Below are 25880 nucleotides of genomic sequence, written 5' to 3'. Positions count from 1 at the left end.
TCACGGAGGTGTTACTGAGATGCAAGTGTTACCAGACAGTTGTTTGGGCGGCTTAAACCATTAACATTCCTTAATACTTTACATCATTAACAGATAAGTTCTGGCGGGCAGTCAGAAAAAAAAATCAGAGCTTCAGGGTATGTCCTGACCAGCTAAGCACTGCCACTGAGCATTTTGCATCAGGTAGAATAAGATGGAAAGGGGATGAGCACACCCAACAGGGAGCAGAGAAAAAGAAAGAAAACAAGAGTCCCAGAGAAATGTTTCTCCCTCTCCATTTGATCAGAAACCATCCTTAGGTGGAAGGTATTCTACCACAGCCATAAGGATCTTTTCTATAGATCTTTAGAGAAGGAAGATTAGGACGCCGAAGGACTGTCGTGATGCTGAGTCCTTTAGAAAAACAAAATCTGAGTAAATCCTGGCACCCGGTGCTACAAATCCTGGTGTGACATGTGCTCACAGTCTGAGATCTGATTTCAGTTCAGTCCCCCAAGGAGAAACACCGGATGAAAAACATTCTGTATGCAGCCAACATGAAGAAAAGCAGTTGTCAGGAAAAGCAGCCCAGCTGAAAAGCGTGGCTTCAGTCAGAGCTCCAGAAGTGCCCTCTACAGCGAGCAGCAGGTGCTGTGTTTGGTCGTGTCATCCTGGACCAGAGGGTCACCCAGGTGAGACACAGAGAAGAAACTCTGCAGGTGTGTCAACAGGAGACGTCTGGGGCTTGCCTTTCAAGACGAGCGCCTCGGTAAACCTGTTAGACTGGTTCTGGCGCCCAGCACGCAAGTAATCATCCGTGGCGTTTTAAAAGATGGTGCTCCTTGCTGCCCCTAGTGGAGGCGAAGTGGGGTTCCAGAAATTGCTTTCTTAACCAGCTTCCCGGAGGACTCCACCGCAGAGCTTTGAGAACCGCGACAGAGGAGCCTGACAGGCTACAGGACCGCAAGAGTCCCACACGATTTAGCGACTAAACCACCACCACCACCACTCCCTGCAGGGCTTAAGGATCACATTGAGACTAAACAACTTTAGGAACAATGCCCGAGTGCTCAGAAAATGTCTGTGCGCTTCCCAAAGGTGCTTCTGGAAGCATTTCCTTCAGGGCTCCCTTTGCAAGGAGAAGGTTCTTTGCAGAAAAAGCCATCAGGTCTTCTGGCTCTCACAGCAGACGCCTCTAATTGGGGATGAGTACTGCCAACTCCACTCATCTCTCTAAACTTGCCCAGCGCCTCTACAGACATTTGCCCCACCACAGAGCCCAGTAGGGAGAAACATGAAATCAGAGTTTAATCACCGTTATGAGCATGTCAGTCTGTTGGGCTGACTGGTGCTTGGTTTATGGAAACAAGCAGCAGTAGCCTTAAAACGGGGCCGGGCCAATGAAAGAGGGCAGAAGGGGGACACTGAGGGGTATATTTTCCTGGCTAGGGCTGCCAGATGAAGGTGAGAGCCTTCTGACACTCCAGGTAGGAGCTCAGGCCCCTAGGAGGCCAGTGACTCATTTGGAGCTCCCCCACTTTTTGGTATGCATGAAGCAATGTGGGTAGGGAGGAGAGAGTCACCAGGGCACTTATTGCATTTGGATTAGCTGCTTAAAAGTCACTTATGAGAAACTAGGAAGGAAGCTGGTGTTGGCAGAGACCTGAATTTAAAAAGCCTGCCTAGCCCCACGCTAGCATCTCCTAAGTGAGCCTTTCCTGTGTCACTGCAGAGTCAGAAGGTAGCAGCATCACTGAGCAGCTGTTTGCAAAGTGCAAATTATATAACCTGTGCTATGTAAGCAAAGGCTGGCCACCTTGGTGGAACAGAAGACAGCCACTCCTGCTTTGATCTCAAACATCCCTTGATGTGCTCTGACCCAGTGGATGCTCCAAAATACTAATAATGATGGTCTAATGAAAGCAGCTATTCCTGCCAAGTGTCTTATACCCTTAGGGATTTGGCCCCGTGCAGAATGAACATGGAATGAGGCGAGATCAGGGGACATGCATCCCAAGACTTGAAACCCTCCATCCTTCTAATACCCAAGCATGTATTTGAATGTGATGTTTGACATTTGTAGAATAAATGGCTACATTCTTTTTTTAATCCAGGCATCACTGGCCTAACTCCTCTCTGCTTCCCGCAGTTCCAATCATTCTCTCACTCTTTTATACACTCTCTTGTTCATCTATTTTTTGTTTGTTTGTTTCTTTGCCTCTCCTGCTTTCTTCTTCTCTCTCTCTCCAATGTCTTGCTCCCCCTCTCCCTCACTTGTCCTTTCCTCTTTTCTTCCACCCTTTCATTCAAATAACAATTATTTGATGCCTACTACCAATCAGATGGTAAGACAACAGAATGAAAAATGCCACCCTGCCCCTATTCATTCAGGATCTATTTTGAGAGCTCTTGTGTGCCAACACTGTTGTGGGTGTTTGAGACACACAATGAACCAAACAGAGTAACGGTCCCTATCCTTGAAGAGCCTAGTAAGAGCTGGAAAGAAGCCATGAAAATACATTGAGGCATACCAGATTCAGGCCAGGGAGTCCAGCAGGATGTGGTATTTAAGCAGAGCCTGGAAGGAAGTGTAATAGTTAGCTCTGTGGGCAGAGGAGGGAACATGTCAAAGGCAAGAATGTATAAAAGCTTGGGCCTTTAGGGATCTACAAGTAGGTAAGTGGTCCAAAGGTGATGATTTCTGTGGGAGTAGCAGAAGCTGGAGCTAAAGACTGCAGCAAAGACCAAGGTATGAAGGTCCTGATGTACCAAGCAGAGGGATGCAATGTATTCTGAAGGCCATGGGGAACCATTTAAGGATTTTCAGTAGGAGAGTAACAAAATGAGATTAGCTCTTTAAAAAGATACTTCTGAGAGCCAACCACTGCAAGGGAAAGGCTGGAAAGGGACAGTGGCTGAAGGAGAGTGACTAACAAAGAGGTGATCTCAATAATCCCAGTGGGAGATGGACTGGGGGAGACATAAGAAAGTTTCTGCTCCTGAGAGTAACATGGAAACTTACATCGCCGAGTGTAAAATAGATAGCCAATGGGAATTTGCTGTATGACACAGGAAACTCAAACAGGGGCTCTATGACAATCTAGAAGGGTGGGATGGGGAGGGAGATGGGAGGGAGGTTCAGGAGAGAGGGGACATGGGTGTACTTATGGCTGATTCTTGTTGATGTTTGAGAGAAAACCGCAAAATTCTGTAAAGCGATTATCTCTCATTTAAAAAATTAAGTGGCAAAAAAAGAGAAAGTTTCTGCTTCTATATGTACACAGACAGCTCTATTTTTTGTTGCTTAGTAAACAGTGGAAACAGTGGCTGACTTTATTGTTCTGGGCTCCAAAATCACTGCAAATGGTGATTGTAGCCATGAAATTAAAAGACGCTTACTCCTTGGAAGGAAAGTTATGACCAACCTAGAAAGCATATTAAAAAGCAGAGACATTACTTTGTCAACAAAGGTCCATCTAGTCAAGGCTATGGTTTTTCCAGTAGTCATGTATGGATGTGAGAGTTGGACTATAAAGAAAGCTGAGTGCTGAAGAATTGATGCTTTTGAAGTGTGGTTCTGGAGAAGACTCTTGAGAGTCCCTTGGACTGCAAGGAGATCCAACCAGTCCATTCTAAAGGAGATCAGTCCTGGGTGTTCATTGGAAGGACTGATGTTGAAGCTGAAACTCCAATCCTTTGGCCACGTGATGCGAAGAGCTGACTCATTTGAAAAGACCCTGATGTTGGGAAAGATTGAGGGCAAGAGGAGAAGGGGACGACGGAGGATGAGATGGTTGGATGGCATCACTGACTCAATGGACATGGGTTTGGATGGACTCTGGGAGTTGGTGATGGACAGGGAGGCCTGATGTGCTGCGGTTCATGGGGTCGCAAAGAGTCGGACACGACTGAGTGACTGAACTGAACTGATTGGTTCCTTGAAGACATGCTCCTGTACATTTTCAGTCTCGTTCTAAAATGTGCAGACCTTCTACAGAGACAGAGTCTTATGTTCTTTCCTGTCCTCACCATGTCCGCTCTAAAGTTCTCTGTCAAAACCAGTGACTCAAGCTTCAGCCCCTGCAGAAAACAGTTTGGCAGTTCCTCAAACAGTTAAACATGGAATTACCATATGACCCAGCAATTCCATTCCTTGGTACATACCCCAAAGAAATGAAAACAAGTACTCAAACAAATACTTACCCAAAAATGTTTCTAACAGCAAAGGATGAAAACAGCCCAAATGTCTGTCAATGGATGAACAGAACATTATTTGGCCATAAAAACAAATGAAGTACTGATACGTATTACCATATGGATGAATCTCCATTCTGCTAAGTGAAAGAAGCCAGACAAAAAGTCATGCTGTATGACTCTACTTGGATGAAATATTTGAAAAAGTATTCATCAATCCACAGAAATAAAAAGCAGACCGGTGGATACCTGGGGTGGGAGTGCTTAATGCATGCTAGGTTTTATTTGGGAGTGATGAGATGCTCTGGAACAAGAGAGAGGTGGTAGTTGTACAGCATTATGAATGTACTATGGCTAATTTTATGGTATATAAATTCCACCTCAATTAAAAAATTTGGAAGCCTATGAACCAATTTCACTCTCCACTTTCTCCAACCCTCTTCCCCCTATAATCAGAACATCTGATTAACTGAAGTATTATAAGGATGTTATAAGTGTTTTAAGGACCAGAGTAAGCCCTCCAGTTTCGGCACACAGCCACAGATGACCACATTTCATTTTTCAATTTCCCTGAAGGATGCTGAGACTGTAGAGGCGCCAGCAGAACCAGGGAGGGCAGCGAGAACAGATTTCAGTTTGCTTCTCTGAGTGGTGGAATCTGATGTGATATATCATAAATGTAAGTCCATGCCTGGGAGGAACATTTAGGTCCCACCACAGAAACACACACAGCAAGCTTCTGGGGAAGTAGCTTGAGAGATGCTTGTAAACTGCAGTGTTTGGCTTCTGCCGTGGCTGCGCCTCTGTTTCTTCCTAATAGAAAAGACTAATGAGGCTGGAGTACTGTACACAAGGATGCTGATTAAACCTCCCTCCTCTGGTCTCCAAGAATGAGGCATTCTGAGAGCCTGCATCTAGTAAACAAAGCAGCAAGACAAGACTTAGGTGCACTGAGAACTGAAAAAGGGCTTTCTAGGGCTTGGAAAGTGGCACTGAGAACTAAAAAAGGGCTTTCTAGGGCTTGGAAAGTAGCACTGAGAACTGAAAAAGGGCTTTCTAGGGCTTGGAAAGTGGCACCGCACAATGGAAAGACCTGGAGGTTCTGGGTATGAACATGGATACTGCCATGGACTAATTGTGCGACCCTGAGAAGTCACGTACCCTCTCTATGCCTGTTTTCTCATCTATAAAATAGGAATAATTACACCTACCCCTACCTCATCTGCTCTCATGAGACAGAAATGATACATGTCATTAGAGTATTCAGGAAGTGCTAGGTAATATTCACATTGTTTGAGAAATGATCTGATACCAATACCGACTGATCAGAGTAAAGACCAAAATAAACAGTCCAATCAGGATGGACACCAGTCATGTCCCACCCATGTTCACGTGCACAAGTGCCACATGACTCTGCCCTGAAATAGCTCATGGTTCACAGTAAGCCTTCAATGGAGAGCAACTATTACTTGGAAGAGGCAACTAGAAACAGAATTTAGGGGGGAGGGGCGGTGTCTTGTTTCTATAAATACAGATCACCACTCTTACACAGCTCTGTGTATGACAGACAAGGGTGAGCACAAGCTGGAAAAGATGTCTGAAAGCCCCTCTTGCCTGGAAAGCCCCTCTTTCTCCTATCCCCACCTCTGTAGACAGGCGATCTCCAAGGAAAGTGGCAAAATGGATCCTGTTTCCCAGACGCTTAATAGGAAAGCATGAAGGAAGTGTAAATAGGCACAAGGAACATTTGAAACTGGCTAATAGGGACTTTCCTGGTGGTCCAGGGGCTAAGATTTCGCCTTCCAATGCGGGAGGGGTGGGGTGGGGTGGGCTTGATCCATGGTCAGGGAGATAAGATCCCACATGCCTCGCTGCCAAAAAATCAAAACAGAAAACGGGAGTAATATTGAAACAAATTCAATAAAGACTTAAAAAAAAATTTTTTTTTAAAAAAAACCTGACAAAGCCCTGAATAAAGGGACTACAGAAGTACCAAGACTAGGACTTAAAGAGCTACCCCCCTCAAAAAAAAAGAGCATGAACAGGAATGAAGATCAATCCTGATTCTTTCATCAAAATAGGACTGCTATGGGGGGGAGGTGGGGGCAGGGGAAGCATGTCAGCTAAGCTAACAGCATGTTTAGTAACGTAGTTGATTCACATTTTGGCGTTGTTTTCAAAAATGTTTGAAAGATTGATATTCCCCAGAATAGAGGGTCCACTTCCTGGAATTGTGTGAGAAGGATGAAGCCGGTCTCCGGCTTTGTTCATCGCTCTGCTAGCACGGCGTTCAAGTGTTCGGGCCTGAGTAAATGATTAGATGGGTGAGTGAATAGATGGCTTATGGAAAAGAGCGGACAGGGTATGTTTAAAGAAGAAAGTGCATATCAGGTAGGGTTCTGGAATGCAACTCCAGTCTAAATTTAAGGAAATTGAGGAACAACTTGGATGAGATAAAAGATTCTGCCCTGACACAGGAAATGTGCGTGAAGTGGCTTGGTCATCGTCAAGAGAACACAAAAGTGGAGCAGACACATTCAGATGAGACCACCACGTTTCCAGGATTCCTCCAGATGCAAGGAAGTCCCCCCTTGAGAGGAAGTGGCTCCACTCTGCCCACAGATCAGTCCAAACACTCCACAGCACGCCTGATCACCAGCAGGTCTCCATCTTTCCCAGTTGGCTAATACTTTGCCCAGTCTTTCTCTCATGGTTCTGTTTCTTTCTTTGATCCACCATCTCCGCCTTTCTATTCACCCTAACCCCCCGCTTCCCTTTTTCCAGAAGTGGCTCTGAGTCAGACGCACGGATTGAAGCCCTGGTTCCATCATTTACTAGTTGCGTGACTCTGGACAAATCATTTAACATTTTTCTATGCCTAGGAAATGAATGATAAGAGTATCTACATCATAAGATTATCGTGAAAATTTGGGAAAGATTCACATAGAGCAATCACAACTCTGGCCCATAACATGTGGTAACTATTACTACGGTTATAGTAGTCTGGCTTAGATATTATTACCTTTATAAAATTATACAGACTAATTCCATATCTCCAAAGTCTTTTTTTGATTCCCAAATTCTTTTGTGCCTAAACCTCCTGAACCTGATTTTAGTCACCCTAATGTGCCTTCCAAATAATAATAGTATCTAAATTTTATTAAACAATGTGTCAGAACTTCATTTCATTATGTACATTATCTAATTTGCTTTCATCACCTCAATAAGCTTGTAAGGATATTATTATCCCACTTTACCAACAAGAAAATAGACTCGGGAAGGTAAATAATTGGTCCAAATCCAAACAGTTAGTAAATGGCAAGCACCATGTGATTCCAAGTTGTTCTGCAAAAATAAAGCCCCATCTCATTATTCTAGGGTTCCTCCGAGTTGTTGCATGTGCGCAGATCTAGTATCTCTCCATGGAGCTCTGAGCATCTTCATACACTTTCTATCTCTGTTACTCTTATAAGGGCTACAAGCCCTAGTGTTTGTCTGGATGCTCAGAAATAAACACATCCATAAACAGTTCTTTGGTAACATCCTGATTGATTAACTTGCCCTGCACAAAGACAACCAATAAATAGGCCTAGGATTAATTCACAAAGCTCATGCCTCACAACATATTCCACCTGTTTGTTGAACAGATTCAACACCGTATTTGCACAGTAGGGACTTAAGAAGTCGCCCAGATGACCCCGTCTCTATGTGAATGGCGACACATTCCTGCTGAAGGGATCCACCATTTTTCTACCCATTACAGCTGTGAGCAAGCAAATCAGCGTGGCCCTAGCATAATAACTAACAGCTGCAGCTTCATTATAATGTACAGTCTGTACAGTCTGTCTCTACAGCCCTCAGCCAGCCCCTCATTATAAACCAGGGTAGCACCGACCAAGGCCGTCTGTCCTAGTCTGTAGTTCTTTTCAACATGACACAAAAATTCAGGCTATGAATCAGTAATTATATTTAGGCAGAATTATTTCCAAGGAACTTCTCATAACTCGACCATAAGAAAGAACTGGGATGGTTTGTTTAATACTTTCATTCACAGAGAAATATCTGGGGAGAAGGTTTTACAGGAAAACGGCTCAGATATTCATTGCCAAATACCAGAAAAACAAATATCTTTGTTCCGTTTCAAATTATTATACTTTTCTATCTGACTTTTTAATATTTTTTTCTTTATAGTTCCCATTTGCTTTAGAGATAAACATGAGGACTGTTTACGGGGGCTCTTTCAAAGAACTGACCTTGTTTGCGAAGTCACGGAAGAGACATTCGGTTGATGGCCATCCCAGACATAATGGGTCTGATAATGATAGAGCTGCTAAATTATGATCTGAGCTTGGAAATAAAAGAGAGGAAGTTGCAAGGATCCTATTTTCAAGACAATGTCCCTGAACATGTCCTTGCAAATGAGAACAAGTAAGAAGAAATGAAGAGAATATACGATGTTCAGACAAGATTATTTCTAAACAGAACGCCTTTCAGCATTTTCTGTGACAAGTCAGCAGCTCTTTAAATGAGCCCCTCGCAATTTCAGAGCCGCACCTGGTTTAATCGATGACGTTTGTCATTTCCTCACTGGTTGGTGCAAACCAGTCCCATTTTACTATGCAGAGAACACTGATGGCACAGAGACTTTGAGCTATAGCATCCATTCATTTACTCAATATCAGTTTCTCTCTAACCCTTGCGTAGTTGTGGTTGGGAGGCACAAAAGAATGGTAAGATTTGATCCTCACCCTCCAGCATCTCATTTGCAGAGATAACACACAGACGTGTGAAATGGTGAGAAAGCCATATGGAGCTGCAGGTGGTCAGCACCTTAATGAGTGGGATAGATGCCACCCTGCGAGTTCAGAAGAGTTTGGAAACTCTGGAAAGAGCCTCATAGAAGGAAAAGAATAAGAGTTGGAGCTTGTGCAATGTGAAACCTGTAAAGGGGGAGGGGCTTCCCCCCAGAAAGGGAATGGTGTTCACAACTCTTGTATTTAAGATTGAACACTGCCTACTCATGCACCTGAGAGGGAACCACACTGCCTAGAGCAGGGTTACATGGAAATAGCTGAGGTATGTCCATAGGTCAGTAGAATAGGATTCTAAAATACCTTGAATCTTCAATATATATCTTTAGTACATCTCAAATTATTAAAAATGGCTTACATTTTAAAGTAACTGGTCAAGAAACAATTAAGTTCCACATACACCAAAAACTTGTACAACATTTATTTATAACAGCCAAACAGTGAAGCAATGCAAATGTCCATCAACAGATGAAAGGATAGTTTATATCCACACAATGGAATATTATTTGGCAATAGAAAAAAATGAAAAGCTGATAGATGCTGCAAAATATACGAAGCCTGAAAACATGCTGTTCAGTGAATGAAGAAATTGTACATATACACAGCAGAGTATTACTCAGCCATTAAAAGGAACAAAATTAGGTCATCTGGAAAAGCATGGATGGACCTAGCGACTGTCATACAGAGTAAAGTAAGTCAGAAAGAGAAAAACAAACGCTGTATTTTAATCCATATATGTGGAATCTGAAAAAAAAACTGATATAGACAATCTTATTTACCAAGCAGAAATAGAGACAGAGACAGAGAGAACAAATGTATGGGTGCCAAGGGGGAAGGAGGGTTGGGCTGAATTGGGAGGCTGGGAATGATATAAATTCACTACGACATCATGTATTAAATGGATAACTAATGAGAACCTACTGTATAGCACAGGAAACTATGCCCAGTGCTTTGTGGTGACCTAAATGGGAAAGAAATCCAAAAAGAAAGGATATGTGTATACATATAGCTGATTCACTTTGCTGTGGAGTAGAAACTAACATGACATTGTAAAGCAACTATCCTTCAATTAACATTTTTTTAATAAAATAACTTTAAAAATAAAAGAAAGAAGCCAATCACAAAAGACCACATATTGTAAGACTGGTTCCATAGGTATGAAAAGTCCAGAACTGATAAATCCACAGAGATAAGACTGGGGAAACTGGGTGCAGGGAGGAGAGACTGCTAACGGGTATGAGACTTCTTCCTGGGGCGATGTGATAGCTGCACAGCTCTGAATATTACTAAAGCCACAGAACTATATCCTGTAAATGGGTGAACTGTATAATTTGTTGCTGTTTACTCACTAAGTTGTGTCCCACTCTGCAAATTGTGTGGTAGATACATGAATTATATCTCAAAACATTTTCTAGTTAAAAAAATAACTATTAAATAAGGTAGGCTCCAGGGAGTAGGGTCGGAGAGTCTGGGGTAGAGGGAAACTTACAGTGTCTCTAGTATGATTACAATCAATACAGCCTAGCTGGAACTATAAAGGGAGAAGACTGAATTTCCCTTGGCACACTCTGGCTTTTTAGAAATATAGGCCTTTTAATTTCCTAAACCTGCTAACCTCTAATTTTAAATTTACTTTGATTTTTCAAAGAAAAAATAATTATGAGGTTGATCATGGATATATGTATATATGTCCTGGGGAATCCCTGACACATACACCATGTTCAACCATTTCTGACCACTCCCCAGGTCCCTCTTGATTTCTGGAGGAACTGGGGTTATTGAATTTCAATTCACCCAGCAACCATTTATTGAGTGTCTGTCTTGGGGCAAGTACATAGGGTACAAAGGCTAGGCAAGGGTGGGGAGAGGAATAAGAAAGGCATTCCTACTTCAAAGGACTTACCACCCTGAGGGAGATAGTACACCTTTCTTTTCTCCTCTGGCCTTGGGGATTCTCCAGGCAAGAATGGGTTGCCATGCCCTCCTCCAGGAGATCTTCCCAACCCAGGGATCAAACCCAGGTGTCCCGCATTGCAGGTGGATTCTTTACCGTCTGAGCCACCAGGGAAGCCCTCTTTTAGAACAGAGACTTAATAAAGGGAAATGGTGCCCTGTCACAAACACTGCTGATCAGGGCAATAATTTTACCTATTGTTTCTCAAAGTAGCTACATAAAAATCACCTTGCTGCTCTGTGATGACCTAGAAGGGTGGGATAGGGGGTGGGTGGGAGGAAGGCTCAAGAGGGAGGGAATATATGCATATCTAAAGCTGATTCACGTTGCTGCACAGCAGAAACAGACACAACATTGTAAACAAATTATCAAACTAATTTTTTTTTTTAATTACCTCGGAAGTGTATGTCAACAACACAAATCCTAAAAGCCCCATCCCAAACTAGTGAACTGAAGTTTCTGAGAGGAAGTCCGGGGAACATGTATACCCATCTAAAGTTAACTGCATCCCACCCTGCAAAACGCAACCAATTTAAGATGCTGAGATTGTTCCCAGAAAATATGTGACTCTGTGCAAATAACTAGATGAGCCTTTCCCCAGCTACATTCTGCAGAATACCTGTTCTTCAAATAGTTAACAGGCATTCACTGGGAGAGCAAAAAATGGGTTCTGAGGTCAAATGACTTAGGGATATCTTTGGGTTAAATAAGGTATAACTGGTTATTTATCACAGAATGCAAGAGATTTGAAAGGCCTACTGTGTGCTGTGAAAGGGCACTGAATGTGGTCATTACCAAACTTACTTGATAACTAGAGACCAATCCCTTTTCCTTTCACATATGTCAATGGACATACTAAATGAATAGGTAAAAACTCCTGACAAAATTAAGAGAGGGAGATACGTTGGGGAAAAAAAATTATGATCTTCTACTGCTTAACAGAAAAAGAAGCATATATAACAGAATAAGATGTTTTAAATGGTTTTTCCTTTTGGTGACTATTTAAGCAATATCTCAAATGCCCCTCTTGGTAGTCTGGTTGTCACCAGGAAAAATACTCATTTACTGAGGAAGAGGATGTTTAAAAATCAATTTGAAGATTTCTTTGCTAAGAAGGTCCTCAAGACCAAAGCTAGCAGACTATGGCGTGTTTCCTGGGCTCGACATGGAGACGGCTAGAACATAATTATTGTGCAGCCAGCTCCTGGTCTCCGGGTATCCTGCATCTCCGGAACAAAACTATTTCACAACCTTGGGATGAAGCCAAGTAATTTTCTTAGCCAGGAATCAAGATCAAGCGCTGGAAGACTGAAGCCCTCAGAATCTGGACACTGCTTTTAACCAGAGCTCCTTGGGGTTAATTCAAAAGGCATCAGAAGAAATGGCTTAGTTTTCCAATCTCAGTAGCGTACAACTAACCAGTCAGTCACCCAAGCCAGAGTGGAGTGGTTCATCCCAGACTCTGCTCCCCTTCCTAAGCTAATTAGTTATTAAATCCGCTGCATTTATGACTTAAATATTTCTCAGTCCGCCTCCTCTTCTATTCCCACTGCTACTGCCCTACTTGAGGCCTCCATGATCTCACACCTGGACTATTTCAAGAGCTTCCTAATTGAACTCTGCCTGAATTCTCTCTCTTCAAATCCATCTTCTACCCTGACCTATGCACATCGGATCACACCACTTTCCATTTAAAAACACTTCAATACCTCCCAATTACCTGCTGCAAAGAATCTTTCCCAAAGCGTGTTCTGCAGAACATTAATATAACACCTGGGCTTCATTCAAAGGGCCCTTTTGAAATTGAAGGCCAGTGTCATTACATGCCGGTACAATAAAGAGCACTACCCATCAGAGTCGGATCTGTCCCCCAGTATTGCCAAAAGGTCCAATAATTTTTTTGGAGAGTCAGGACACAGAAGAAGCCCCAATCAGTAAATCAGGAAATGCTTCCAGAATCTATCCATGTCCTTGGCTGAGGAAGCTCAGAAGTTATTTTAACATAAATGCTTAGGGGATGATGGACACTTCTTATACTTATAAAGAAATGGTAGATAATTGCATCACTCTGCTGTACACCTGAATCATTGCAAATCAACTATACTTTGACTAAAAAACGTTTTAAAATTTTTTTAAAAAGAAATGGTATAGTTTACAGCCAGAGCCTGATGAATATCCCCAAGTTTTCTCCAGGAAGGCAATCTTGAACTTCAAAAGTATCCTCTTCAGTTGAGTATGTGGAGGTGAGGTTTTATAGTCACAGAATCTTGGCAAGCCCTAAATTAGGAAGTGAAGATCAAATACCCTAAGAATCTGATAGATCATAACTGACAAAATTCTGGTTGAGTTTTCCAGAACAAGGTCTCTGGGTGTTTCCTTGAAACATCGTCAGGAAATCTTCTTACTAAAGTAGTCAGTAAGTTAGACAAATCTTAAGCATTTGAGTTGGCTGCTGGCTGGCATTTTGAAAGCCAGCTTCTCTATGTAAATGCAACACTCAAGCGAAAAATCTAACAACCAGTTGCACATCTTACAGTCAGAACATATTTTACTTCAAAGGAATATGAATCAAAACATTCACAGAAACTAGGCTATGAATTTTCTTTTATTTTTCTTTCTTGTATTCTCTCTTTTCCTTTCTCTTAAAAATTTTTGGAGAGGTCCACCCCCACTAAGTTTGGAATGTGGCATGAAGAACTTCTTTTAGCTACCTTTATACCAGTGTGTATTTCAGAACTAGGCAAAACTATCATGCTAATCAATGTACTACTCAGTCCTAATAAAATCCTGATAGTTATAATATCTTGCACAGTTTGCATAGTTCTTTATTTTGCAGCTTTGATCCAAGGGGTTTAAAACACATACACAAACACATGCACAAACACACACACACGCACACACAATTCAAAATAACATAGCTGATGAAAGCATCTATAATAACAAATGGTAATAGTATACTTCCATTATAAGACCTCCCTCACCTTGCTTCAACATTGCACTCTGCACTAGCAATAATTAAAGAATTAGATCTATAAAATTAATATGAGAAACTAATGCCTAAAAATAATATATATTATTTTATAAGTATATAAATTTTGAAAATGAAAACATTGTGTTCCTATAGTATGTTTCTCAGCTTAGCTTTAGTATTTAAAGACTTAATCAGCACCTTTCTGCTGAGTATACCCATGGACCAAGCACACACCCTTCCAAGAGTAAACATCTGATCCTTAGAAAGTGAAAGTGAATTTGCTCAGTCATGTCCGACTCGTTGCGACCCCATGGACTGTAGCCCACCAGGCTCCTCTGTCCATGGGATTTTCCAGGCAAGAGTACTGGAGTGGGCTGATAGATCCTTCTCCAGGGGATCTTCCCAACCCAGGAATCAGACCCGGGTCTCCTGCGTTGCAGACAGATGCTTTATCATCTGAGCCACCAGGGAAGCCTCTGATCCTTACAACTTTATTCAAATAAACCTCAGCCGAGACAGGGCAATCATTATGTTCTTCTTTATCATCTGAACTGGCTCTGCTGATGCACTGGCACTGTTTTGTAGCAACGAGAACCAGCTCTCACCAGTGAAAACAGCCTGGCTCTGGCCCTGCAGACCCTGCTGGAGGCAAAGAGAAAACCTGCTCCCCAGAGTCCTCCTCACATTAGGGGTCATAATTTTCAGAGAGGTGAGGCATCTGCCATACAGGGCAGGTAACAACCACTGTAATAACTAATCTGTTCTAGTGAGAGTGGTGAAGCAAGAGATCAAGATGAGCACCAAGCAACAGCAGACCCCTCTGAAGCTCCAGACACTGGGAGGACATGGTCTTCCCGTCTCCCAGTGAAGAATCACGTGTCCCATCCTTGGCCAACTGGTCCACCAGTCAGGATCAGCGCTCTTTTGATCTCAGGACTTACAGCACATCATCAGTATAAGAACTCTCCTCCCTGTACATTTCTCCAATGATGGGAAACAAGGGCCTTCACTATGCCCATCCTATCCTAATCCCTTAACCAGCTTCCAGAATCCCAACAGTTTCACTTGCTTCCCCCAAAGAGACTTCCAAAACTTCAAATTTAAGTATAATGCACACCCTGAAACATGCCATATACATATGCATCTCAATGGATTTTCACAAATTCTACACGGCATAACCACTAAGCAGTCAAAATGGACTTTAAGAGACACAGAAGATCTATTTAACTTTACTGAAAATGGCGAAGCCTGGCCTCCAAACCAGTAGTTTCCACTGGCTTCCTATAAACCTTGCTAAACACATTGTGTTTTAACACTATAAAGGGAACACTCCTCTCAGCATTCCCACCCCCACCCCACTAAGTCAATACATCTTTTAATAAGGAGCCTGTCATCAAAATGGTAAAATCTCCCAATGCTAATCCTTCCTCCCACCAACCCTCCCACAGTTTTATGTGCTAGGAATCACAATGTGATGACATCAGGAGGGCTCCTAAGAATTAATTCTGGTCCGGTCACAACAGTGGAACAGAGCTGAGCCACAAGCTGGTCTCATCCCTGCTTTTCTATATCTGCTCATTATCTACAGAGATCTTAGTGGATTCTCATGGAAGCCCACACAGATTAGTTTCTCGAGCTTTCTCCACAAAACTAGTATTTAAATCTCTTATTTTCCTCCATTGCTAGACCTTGTTGAAGTAATCCAAATCTTCATCTTCATTTTTTTTTTTTTTTAAACTCCGGCTGCGCGTACTGGGGGCGGCGGTTCAGCTCGGCCCGGCGCCCCAGGCTGCGGCGCCCGCCGGGTCCCCCGCGACCCTCGAAGCGCAGCGCCACTCGCTACCGCCGTCTTCATTTTTTTAAAATGTATTAAAATCCAGGCCTCCATTTTTAGTAGAACTATGAAAATAGTGACACATGTGAAAGCCCATTCACATCTCCAGTGAAAAATGACCAACAGCAGCACCTCTGGCGCTTTGCTGGCATCTTCAGAGGTGTGTTTTAGGAATGCCTTCAGAGTGCATGCTTAATTGACACAACTGTATTCAAACAATGACCATTAGTAATGCGAATAAAAGCAGCGTCCTCTCCAGATGAGCCTCCACTCTTTCCCACTCTGCTCTTACACTGCATGGGTGGCCTATAAGCCCTACTTGTTGGCTTCCCGTTGGGTTTGGCCAGTGGGAGCCGCAGCAGAGTTCAGAGTGAGGGGGCAGAAGGAGACTGGGGTATTTATCCCCTGGCTTCCTCCCCGTGGGATGCCCTTAGACTGGCTGCATCCCTCCAAAGGCAAAGCTGGTTCCTTCTTGATTAGCCTTCTTGACAGGATCAGTCCTCCTAGGTTTCTGTAATCATGCCCTTCTCTAGCCCCACTGAATCTAAGAGTGGTAACAACTCTGCAGTTAGTCATGAGGGTGCTGTACTACCCCCTGTGGTTTCCTTTCACCCTAATAACCCCTTCTTAATGTATTAAACTCTCTCAAATTGCCCTAATTTGAGGATGCTATCGCTGTTTTTGGTGGAGATTCTCAGTGATACAAGCTGCCTCCGCCCAGAACATGTCATTTCCTTTTACCTTTTACAAATATTGCTGTCCCTTTTCTTTTACCTTTTAAAAATATCACTACTGAATTATGCAAGTATTTTCCTGGATTGGAAGCTCATGGAGATGACTTGAAAATAAGAAAGAATGAAAATGGAACTTGGGTCACTCTTGGTTAGAGTCAAATGTACCATCAACATGCAGATGTCATCAAGACCTGCATACAAATAACAAAAACGCTAACATTTTCCTAAAACACAAGATGTCTTTCTGACATTCTCGAGTATCGAGCTTTTAATGTTCATTTAAGTTTTATGGATGCATTATCACTTTAATCCATCAATGACTGGGGATTGCAAACCATATCAGAAAGCAATAGTAAACAAAAAAGCTTGAAAGAAATAACCATTTTAATCTGGATTTCAATCTTAGATAAAGAGCTCACCATTTGGGTCAGAAAGCAATCTATTCTCTATCTTGGAGGTTCTCTCAACTCCCAATTGCTTTGTTAGCTGTCAAGCAAGCACCATACAAAATAATCTGCTTATACCATCCTTCATTGGTTTATTCCATTTTTAAAAATATTATTAACCCTGGAATTTGGCATTGTAAAAAGAATACTGCTCTAGAAAGCACTATGAGGAGGTTCTAGGGACAATTCCACCACAGATTGTCTGGGTCATTCTGCACAAGTTGCCCCACCCCTTTGAACCTCAGTTTTCATTTTTGTTTTTGTTTTTTAATGAAATGAACTGGCGGGGGGGGGGGGGGGGGATGCAAGTCTCTGTGGGATTTTTAAAATAAAAGTATTACAACAGAGAGTAAATAAATTCTTCCTATGAAATCTGGAGGCCACAGCCCAAAGCTGCTTCCCTTGATCAAGAAAGTTCTTTGAAGTCTTATATTTCACATTAAAACCTTGAGCTAATTTGGCTTATTCTCAATCAAAAAAGAATGTTTACATTTTATTTTAATACAAAAATGTTTTACAGTACTCACCAATATCTGTAAATCTTGAAATGTACTAACCCCAGCGATTGCAGTTCTAGGAAACTATTTTGGGGAAATGCCCCATGTATAAAGAAAGATTCATATGTAGGAAAATTAACTATTATAATACTTATATGCAGGATTGAAAATGGAATACATCCTAAATCTATCAGTGGCCTAAATTCATTATGGTAATTCCACCCTACATACTCATTATGTCATTCAGTTATTAAAAAGAATAGATTGACAGGGAAAAATACCCATGGAATACTTTTAGGTAAAGAAAGCAAATCACAGAATAATATTTATTATGGTCTCATTTATATTTTTAAAATTACAAATAGGATGTGTGTGTTGTAAGTACATTTTTCTAAATGTCAATGTATTGTAGCATTTTTTTTAGCTGGTAAAAAATTCGACTGCAATGCAAGAGACCTGGGTTTGTTCCCTGGGTTGGGAAGACCCCTGGAGAAAGGAAAGAATACCAACTCCAGTATTCTGGCCTGGAGACTATAACTGTATAGTCCATGGAGTCACAAAGAGTCGGACATGACTGAACAACGTTCACTTTCACTTTTCATAGGAAAAAGAGGTCTGAAGATATACCCATTAAATTGTTAAGAACATCTACCTTTGAGGAAGGGACTAGGTGGAATATAGTCAAAGAAGACAAATTTTTCAGACTCTATGGCTTTGTATTGCTTAAATATTTTTTCCTAAATGCTCCACTCCACTGAATTTAAGATGACAAGGATTTTAAGACTCAACATCAGATTATGTGTCACTTAGGGAAAAACTACTGATAAAGCTATGAGATGTTGGACTTTCCTGGTGGTACAGTGGACAGGACTCCACCTGCCAGTGCAGGGGATACAGGTTCAATCCCTGGTCCGGGAAGATTCCACATGCTTCGGGCAACTGAAGCCTGAGCACCACAACTACCAGAACCTGCACGTTCTAGGGCCTGAGAGCCGCAGCTGCTGAGCCACATGCTGCAACTACTGAAGTCCATGTGCCTAGAGCCCGCGCTGCACAAGAAAAGCCCCCGCAGTGAGAAGCCTGTGCACCGCAACAAAGAATGCCCCCACCCACCACAATGAGAGAAAGCCCACACACAGCAACAGAGGCCTAGCACAACGAAAAATAAATAAATAATCCTTAAAAAAAACTATGCTGCTGCTGCTGCTGAGTTGCTTCAGTCGTGTCCGACTCTGTGCGACCCCATAGACGGCAGCCCACCAGGCACCCCCGTCCCTGGGATTCTCCAGGCAAGAACACTGGAGTGGGTTGCCGTGTCCTTCTCCAATGCATGAAAGTGAAACGTGAAAGGGAAGTCGCTCAGTCGTGTCTGACTCTTAGTGACCCCATGGACTGCAGCCTACCAGGCTCCTCCATCCATGGGATTTTCCAGGCAAGAGTTCTAGAGTGGGTTGCCATTGCAAAGAAAACTATGAGATGTCATTAATTTAAGAGGCAGCCCCTTTTCAGATGTATCAAAATGTATGTGTGGGGGGGTGTAGGCCTTAGGGTCAATAAAACACAATATATGACCTCAGAAATTTACAATACAGAAGAAAATTAACATTGGTACTCAAGGAATATACATCATATTTATGTACCAAATTTTTAGTCTTCAGTTACCTAATAATAAAATGTGACCATCCAGAGATCTTCTCTTTCTAAAATCAAGTATCTACCTAGCCTTTCTGGACCTGTGTGGTTTTCCTTCTTACTCCACATCATTCTCATACTTCTCAACAGGCCCAGAGCATCATGGTAACTATGAAATGCTCTGCACTTCTCTACCTTGTCAACGTCACCTACATAATATAAATATATAATTCCATCCCTATATTCTAAGCATCAACAATATGAGATTAAACGTGAGATTATTTGAAAATCTAATAATAAGTTCTTAATTCTACCTCTTGGATCAATAAAATCATTGAATCAAATAAACCCCAAGACATTAATCTCTGGGACATCTGTTGAAATTGGATATTAAGCTATCAGTAATGACTCTCTGGAGAGGGAAATGGCAACCCACTCCAGTATTTTTGCCTGGAGAATCCCAGGGACAGAGGAGCCTGGCGGGCTGCTGTCCATGGGGTCGCACAGAGTCGGACACGACTGAAGCAACTTAGCAGCAGCAGTAGCAATGACTCTCTGGAAATAAACTGGGGAACTAATTTGTTTATTCACTAACTATTTTAGCATGATGAACATCATACTTTACTAGCTTGATGATAAATATTTCCCTCCAATGCTGACTTTCAAGAATATTTAAGGGAATATTTGCTTCGGGGCTGAAGTAAATATTCTTTACTCTTTCATCTTAGTGGCCTTTTGCTTTACCATAGAGGAAAGTCATACAGATTGTAACAAATGAAGTTTTAAAAAATTATGAATGTATCCTAGACATTATTCTATTCCTGGGGTTTTCCTACTGACCAATTATTGTTTTCAGTATACCCCAAAGGATAATAATGCTGAGCTGAAGAAAAGTTTGTAAAGCAAGAAAACACCAAACAGTAAACATTCTTGATAATTAAATCACAAAACAATTATTGAAACTTTTTTTGTCAATACTCTTCTAGTACACAAGTAAGAGGGAAAGTGAAAGTGTTAGTCGCTCAGTCCTGCTTGACTCTATGACTCCATCCATGGACTGCAGCCCACCAGGATCCTCTGTCCTTGGGATTTTCCAGGCAAGGATACTGGATTTGTTTGCCATTTCCTTCTCCAGGGAATATTCCTGACCCAGGGGTTGAACCCAGATCTCCTGCACTGCAGGCAGACTCTTTACTGACTGAGCTATCAGAAAAGCCCAAGACAGACATAATTTAAAGAAGAAATATACTTCTCCTCAATCATCAATTAGGGATAGGAGAAACTTCTCAGAAAGCTTTTGCCTTTGATTTATTTACCTTAGAGATGAGACTCAAGTGTTTCCAGCTCAAATTGCTATGGGCTAGAAGTGCATGTGGGTATTGGCAAGCAAATGAGCAATAGGAAAATCATCTTTTTTTGGCTTTAATGTTAAAAATCTAAAATTTTAAAAAATCTCCCTTTTAAAATATCTAGTCCTTTCAAAGATGTGTGCCACACACACCTGCCTCCTTCAAAGATTGTAAAAAAACTCCAGGTCCAAATCCCAATCCCTTATCACAAAACACTGCAGGAACTGATCATTTCAAAAAGCAAATGGTATATGGTGGCATCTGTATCCCAACTAAAGAAACTGCTTATCAGCAAATAGACCAGGATTTTGGATTTGAAGAAACCTTAGAAATTATCTAGTCAAACCTCTTTGTTTTACAGGGGGAAATATTGAGGATTAGAGTGATTATGTGACTTGCCCAAGGTCACTGCTGGTCCAAGACCTCCAACTCCAGCACTTTTCAATTACATTCCTTCACCCACTCTTCTGAAAATACAGTAAACCAATCGACCAATTGTAAGGCCTTAGGAGACCAGTGTGTACTTTCACCTGTCAACTGCTATAATACTTTTGGAAATCACTGTCAAAAGCCACGCCATTACTCTGAAAACAGACCACAGGATTTGGTGGGGATATCAAAACCTGCCGAAGAATGAGTATGTTTTTTTCCAAAAAGCATAAGTATATTCATTATATGTTTAATAATAATAACAAAAACCACAGTATATGTTTCAAGGGCTTTATACATAATTTTTGAAACCACTCCAGATGCAGGTTCCATTATCATTGACACTTTAGGGATGTGGAAACTGATGCCCAGAAAATTTATGTACCCAGGGCCACAAGCCAGGAAGCAGAGGACCAGGACTTAATCCCTGAAAATTTTGACTGAGTCTGTTTTTCATCACACTAATACATCACGTACACATGAATCAGTACACAAAATACAAAAAGTAAACTTGACATTTTCCGGCTCATAGACATGTTCAGTAGAAGATAAAATGTTTTTAAGTTTTATGGAGGTTAAAAAAGACTGAGAGATACTTTTAATTACAACCTGATCACTCACTGAACTTTTCAACAAATCGATTAGTACAGTCATAACACTGACAGTCAGATTCTTTTTCCTGTATGATGCTCAAGCTGAAAAGAAAAGAGGGATTACAGAATAATATAAACAAAAAAGGTAAAATAAGAGGACTAAGTTATTCACAAACTATATGATCAAGCTCCTAAATGATTGACAGCTGCCAGTATTCCCATTAAGATGTTCTCAGATCAATACCCTTGAACAAAAAAGGAATTAAAGCAAATTCAAAACATCCTGCTTTAAATGGAAGACTTTTCAATATTTCTGAGAACAGATGCAAAAGAAAAAAATTAGATATAGGAAGTACTGATATTGCATCACCATTTAAGAGAGAGAAAAATATTTATTGCCCAAACCACACATTTGTGCTTTAAAAAAATTACATAGATGTAGAATGAAGAAAAGGATTGGTCTATTTAGATCTTAAAAATTGTCATGTGAGCTATCTGGGCCACCTTCCTTTTGATTGGGCCACACGGTTTTATCTCAGACTTTTCAAAGTCCTAAAAGTTCAAAGTCCAAGGTATAAAAATCTACAGCTCCCATCTGCTTGCCATTATTTTATGTGAACTGTAAACTCTCTCAAGTTTACACACTACTAGTGACCATCCTCAATAAACGAGATCCTAGGCATCTGCTCCACATGGCCTCACTTTCTGTAGCAGTTGTTGCGGAGTTCACAGTCTGCATGACCCGATACAAACACACCACAGGCACCTAAATCAGCCCAGTTTCGATCAGCATACAGAGTCTCTATCTACACAGCCTTCTTGGTATAATTTTGAACTTAGTGTCATGGAAATCTGAGCTCATGACTTGGTTATTATAAAGGACTAGTGGGAGATGGAAGTAAAAGAACACACATAGCACATTTAGTTACATCTCCTCGTCTTCCTTGGGGGGCTTAGCTTACGTAGGTAAGGGATGTTTAAGGGAGATGATGGACTGACTGTTGAGAAACTGTCCACGTAGAAGGAATATCCAAGTTGAACTCTGATGGAAAGGGAAGGACTAGGGCAAATGGCCCATCCTCACCCTAAAAGCGTGGGTTGTTGTTTTTAATCATTAGTGCAGATCTTCCTACAGAGGGACACATGGAGTCTCAAGACCACATTCTGAAATCCTGATTGACTCATCATAATTGATTAGGAAGCAGAACACCAGCAGGAAAGGAGATACAGAAGCCCTTAGTGAAAGTCAGGGATTGATCCCAATGTTTCCCTTTGTCGCTTGAAAATGGAAAGTATCAAGAAACAGGCAAAACTGATGACCTCAAAGAGGCAAATTCATGGGTTCTGACCAGATCTAAGGAACTTCTCTCTTTAGCTCCACGACAATTATATTAAGAAATCATTTCAATATATATTTTAGAAAGCTATCATTGCTAAGGATCAATTAAGGAGAAGGTGCTGTTCATCATTTAACAGACAGAACAAACACCAACATTGCTGAGTAAAACAAGGTGACTTTCATAGTCAAATTTATCACACAGACCATAAGCAGAACTTTGTTTTCCTCTCTGGACAGTGATGATTTCTTTCACAGGACATGCCTGACTCTTTGGAAATAGGCCAGAAAGGCTCTCCAACCCCAGAAAGAATCTTCCGATTCACCAAACCCTAAAGACCACTGGTCTAAACATTTCCAAAAGAAATCTAATCCTCAGTAACCCTAGAGTGTTTTTCCAAAGATCCCAAAACACGCAAAGCCTTCTGTTTGAAGGTTATCCTCTTTCCTAACAAACACAAGGACATATCTTCATATTTTAAAATCTTATTATATCTTTAAAAGTAGCAATCATTTATTCTCTTGAGGATGTGTTGCTTTTCAACCCTCTTGGGTATCTTCATCTTAAAAGCAGTTAAGGTTCCTTCTCCAAAAGCTCTGTGGCAGAAATCACCCACTTAGAATTAACCGTCAGTTAGCAAAGCATGGACAGTGTCTAAACACGCATGTCTGTCAATGGAGGTGGGTGAACAGTGTGCGTACACCTGTGGGCACACAGACATGTAGGCAAACACATACAGTTACACGGCTTATAGAAAACGAATAGTTTAAATAATTAACATACAGTTATCCTTATAATATGTAAGTAGATATAAATTTACATATGTGTTTTTAATATATACATTAGATTTTATAAAATTTACCTTTGCTTTAAGAGTTCTCATAGTATTAATTAAAACACCATGGTTCCTTTCTATGACTGAAAACACTTAAAAGAATATATTTCCCTCCCTAGTAAATGCCTTGAGTTGTGATCTGATCATCTGTTTTATTGAAAAAGATCAGGTCTCTCCCTCTACTTTCATATTTAAGCATTTGAAAATGGAATAAATTATGTCGGAAAAAATCAGCTATTAATTTTATGGGCAATTAAGCCTGGCTTCATGTTACAAAGTACTCTTAACAGTGTGAACTTCATTTAAAATGCTCAAAATTCCAGGAGGTCCATGTAGGAGCTCTCAATTTTGCAAAGCACCTCCTCCACAGGCCAGTTTAGTCCTCCTGTGTCCAATATTTCATCAAGTGAGAACAGGACTTCACAGAACGCAATACACAGTAACAGGTTTAGAATGACATACTTACATATATATACAACAACAGCCTGAAACGATACACAGTAACATGTCAATGGCAATTATCTCTGGGTGGATTTTAGGTAACTTTTTCTGCTTAGCTGCTTCTGTCACTATCCCTACAAGAACTTCCCTCCTACTGTTGATATAATAACCCCTGGTGCATGAAAAAATTTTTTTTCATAAACTGATTTCACAAACATCAAAATACACATGAATCCATTTATAAAATGTGTTTATCAAGGAGCAGATCTGTCAAAATCAATCAGATAAAAAACATTGTGTATACTGGGGGCTCTGCCAGTGAAAAGTATCTTGGGTTCTAAGAGCTGCATGAAGACCCAATGAAGGCGAGGAAGGTGGAATGAGGCAACCTTCCCATAGGAGACAATATAGACAGGCTGCTTGTGATGGATGTGACTGACCTGGGCTGGGTGTGGACTCCCCACATTATCCACTACACACTTCATTATGCATGTCAAGGGAACAAAAGGAGTGACGTGACGTTCTCCGTGAAACCTCCACTCCTGTGCGGGGCCCGGCTATGGGACACCAGAAGGTCTTTTGTATGAATGCTTCCTTATAAACCTAAATGATGCTGACAGTTCACCACCCTTTTAGAAACCAGAGCAGAAGTTAACAGACTTGTCCAAAACGGTTCCAAAGGACTCCCGTCTAAAATGCCCAGACTTCAGTGTGTTGCAGCATGGCTCCTGTTCCTCTCTCTTTGTATGATACACACAGTACGTAAAACACAGAGAGTTACAAGCAAAAAATCCAGCGTACCAGGAATATACTATCTACCTCTGGACCAGACCTTAGGAAAAAGCCTCGCATCACAGTGCCAAAACCTCTCTCATACTACGGGGAGGTGAGGTGCTAACAGTGTACAATAAGGCTTTGTTCTTATTCAGAATAAATGATCAGTTCCCAGGTGAGATGATCTTATGACAGGCTGACTGGGTGAACACAGTGAATAGAATCACTTATGACAGGTAAAACCCCGCACACCCCACAAAGACATCTGCAACAGCGCAGAGTGCTGGGACACTTGTGGGTGGCTTCCCCAACCCCCCAAAGAGAAGTGCCATACTCAGCATTCAGTGCCTGTGTATTCTCGGCCTGCAGCTGGCCATCAGCACACCTATCCACCAGACCTGTTCCGAGAGCTTAGCTTGCATCTGGGCAAACCCCACACTTACAGCCATAAATGCATTGGCATTGAGAAAGACTGCAGAGGATGTGGCTCTCCAGGTGTGGCTTTATTTTTCACTTCACCGGGTCAGCTATTTAGGCCTAGTCTTCTCCATTGGCTTGAAGCTTTGTTCACACCATCTCGGGTAACACATCACATTATTCTTCCTTATAAAAACAAATAAACTCAAATGAGCATTCACAGACAGTTCACCCCTCTGAACACCTCTGCCTTCCCCCTCAGATTTATGGGACATGCTTCTGATCCCACCCATCAGAAGGCCTCCCCTATTTTAACTCAGGATGGTCCAGGTGTCTTTCTCAGTTCCTCGGGTTTCCCACCTGCCTGGCCTCCGTGGAGATGCCCGGCCCCAGGAGCTCAGCCTGCTGGCCACCATCTAGTCAGCGGGAGTACGGCGCTGCGGTAGCCAGCACTTCCTGCCGTCAACTAGCGCCATGGCTCACATCACTGCACTCGGCCGCTTCCCACCTGACCCTGGAGCTCGGCCGTCCTGGGAGGCCAGACCAAGATGGGGGAGAATGTTTTCCCACTTAGAATGGCTCCCCTCTGAACCAGTGTTTCCAAAATGTACACAGTGCTGGAGAACGAGGTGCCAGAGACATTCGTTCCTAGC

At 41.8% G+C, this 25880-nt stretch overlaps 1 protein-coding gene across 1 annotated transcript in view; it reads right to left on the bottom strand.

Annotated features, from left to right (window-relative positions):
- Positions 1-25300, bottom strand: part of CACNB4 (calcium voltage-gated channel auxiliary subunit beta 4) — a 142904-nt gene extending 117604 nt beyond the window's left edge. Inside the window, exon 1 of the mRNA XM_069577527.1 lies at positions 25254-25300. Coding sequence (XP_069433628.1) covers positions 25254-25259 — 6 coding nt within the window. The 5' untranslated portion in view covers positions 25260-25300. The remainder of the gene's footprint in view (positions 1-25253) is intronic.
- Between the last annotated feature and the right edge of the window lie 580 nt (positions 25301-25880).

Source organism: Ovis canadensis, chromosome 2, assembly GCF_042477335.2.
Source record: "Ovis canadensis isolate MfBH-ARS-UI-01 breed Bighorn chromosome 2, ARS-UI_OviCan_v2, whole genome shotgun sequence".
Classification (NCBI taxonomy): domain Eukaryota; kingdom Metazoa; phylum Chordata; class Mammalia; order Artiodactyla; family Bovidae; genus Ovis; species Ovis canadensis.
This window is presented reverse-complemented; position numbering and strand designations above follow the sequence as displayed.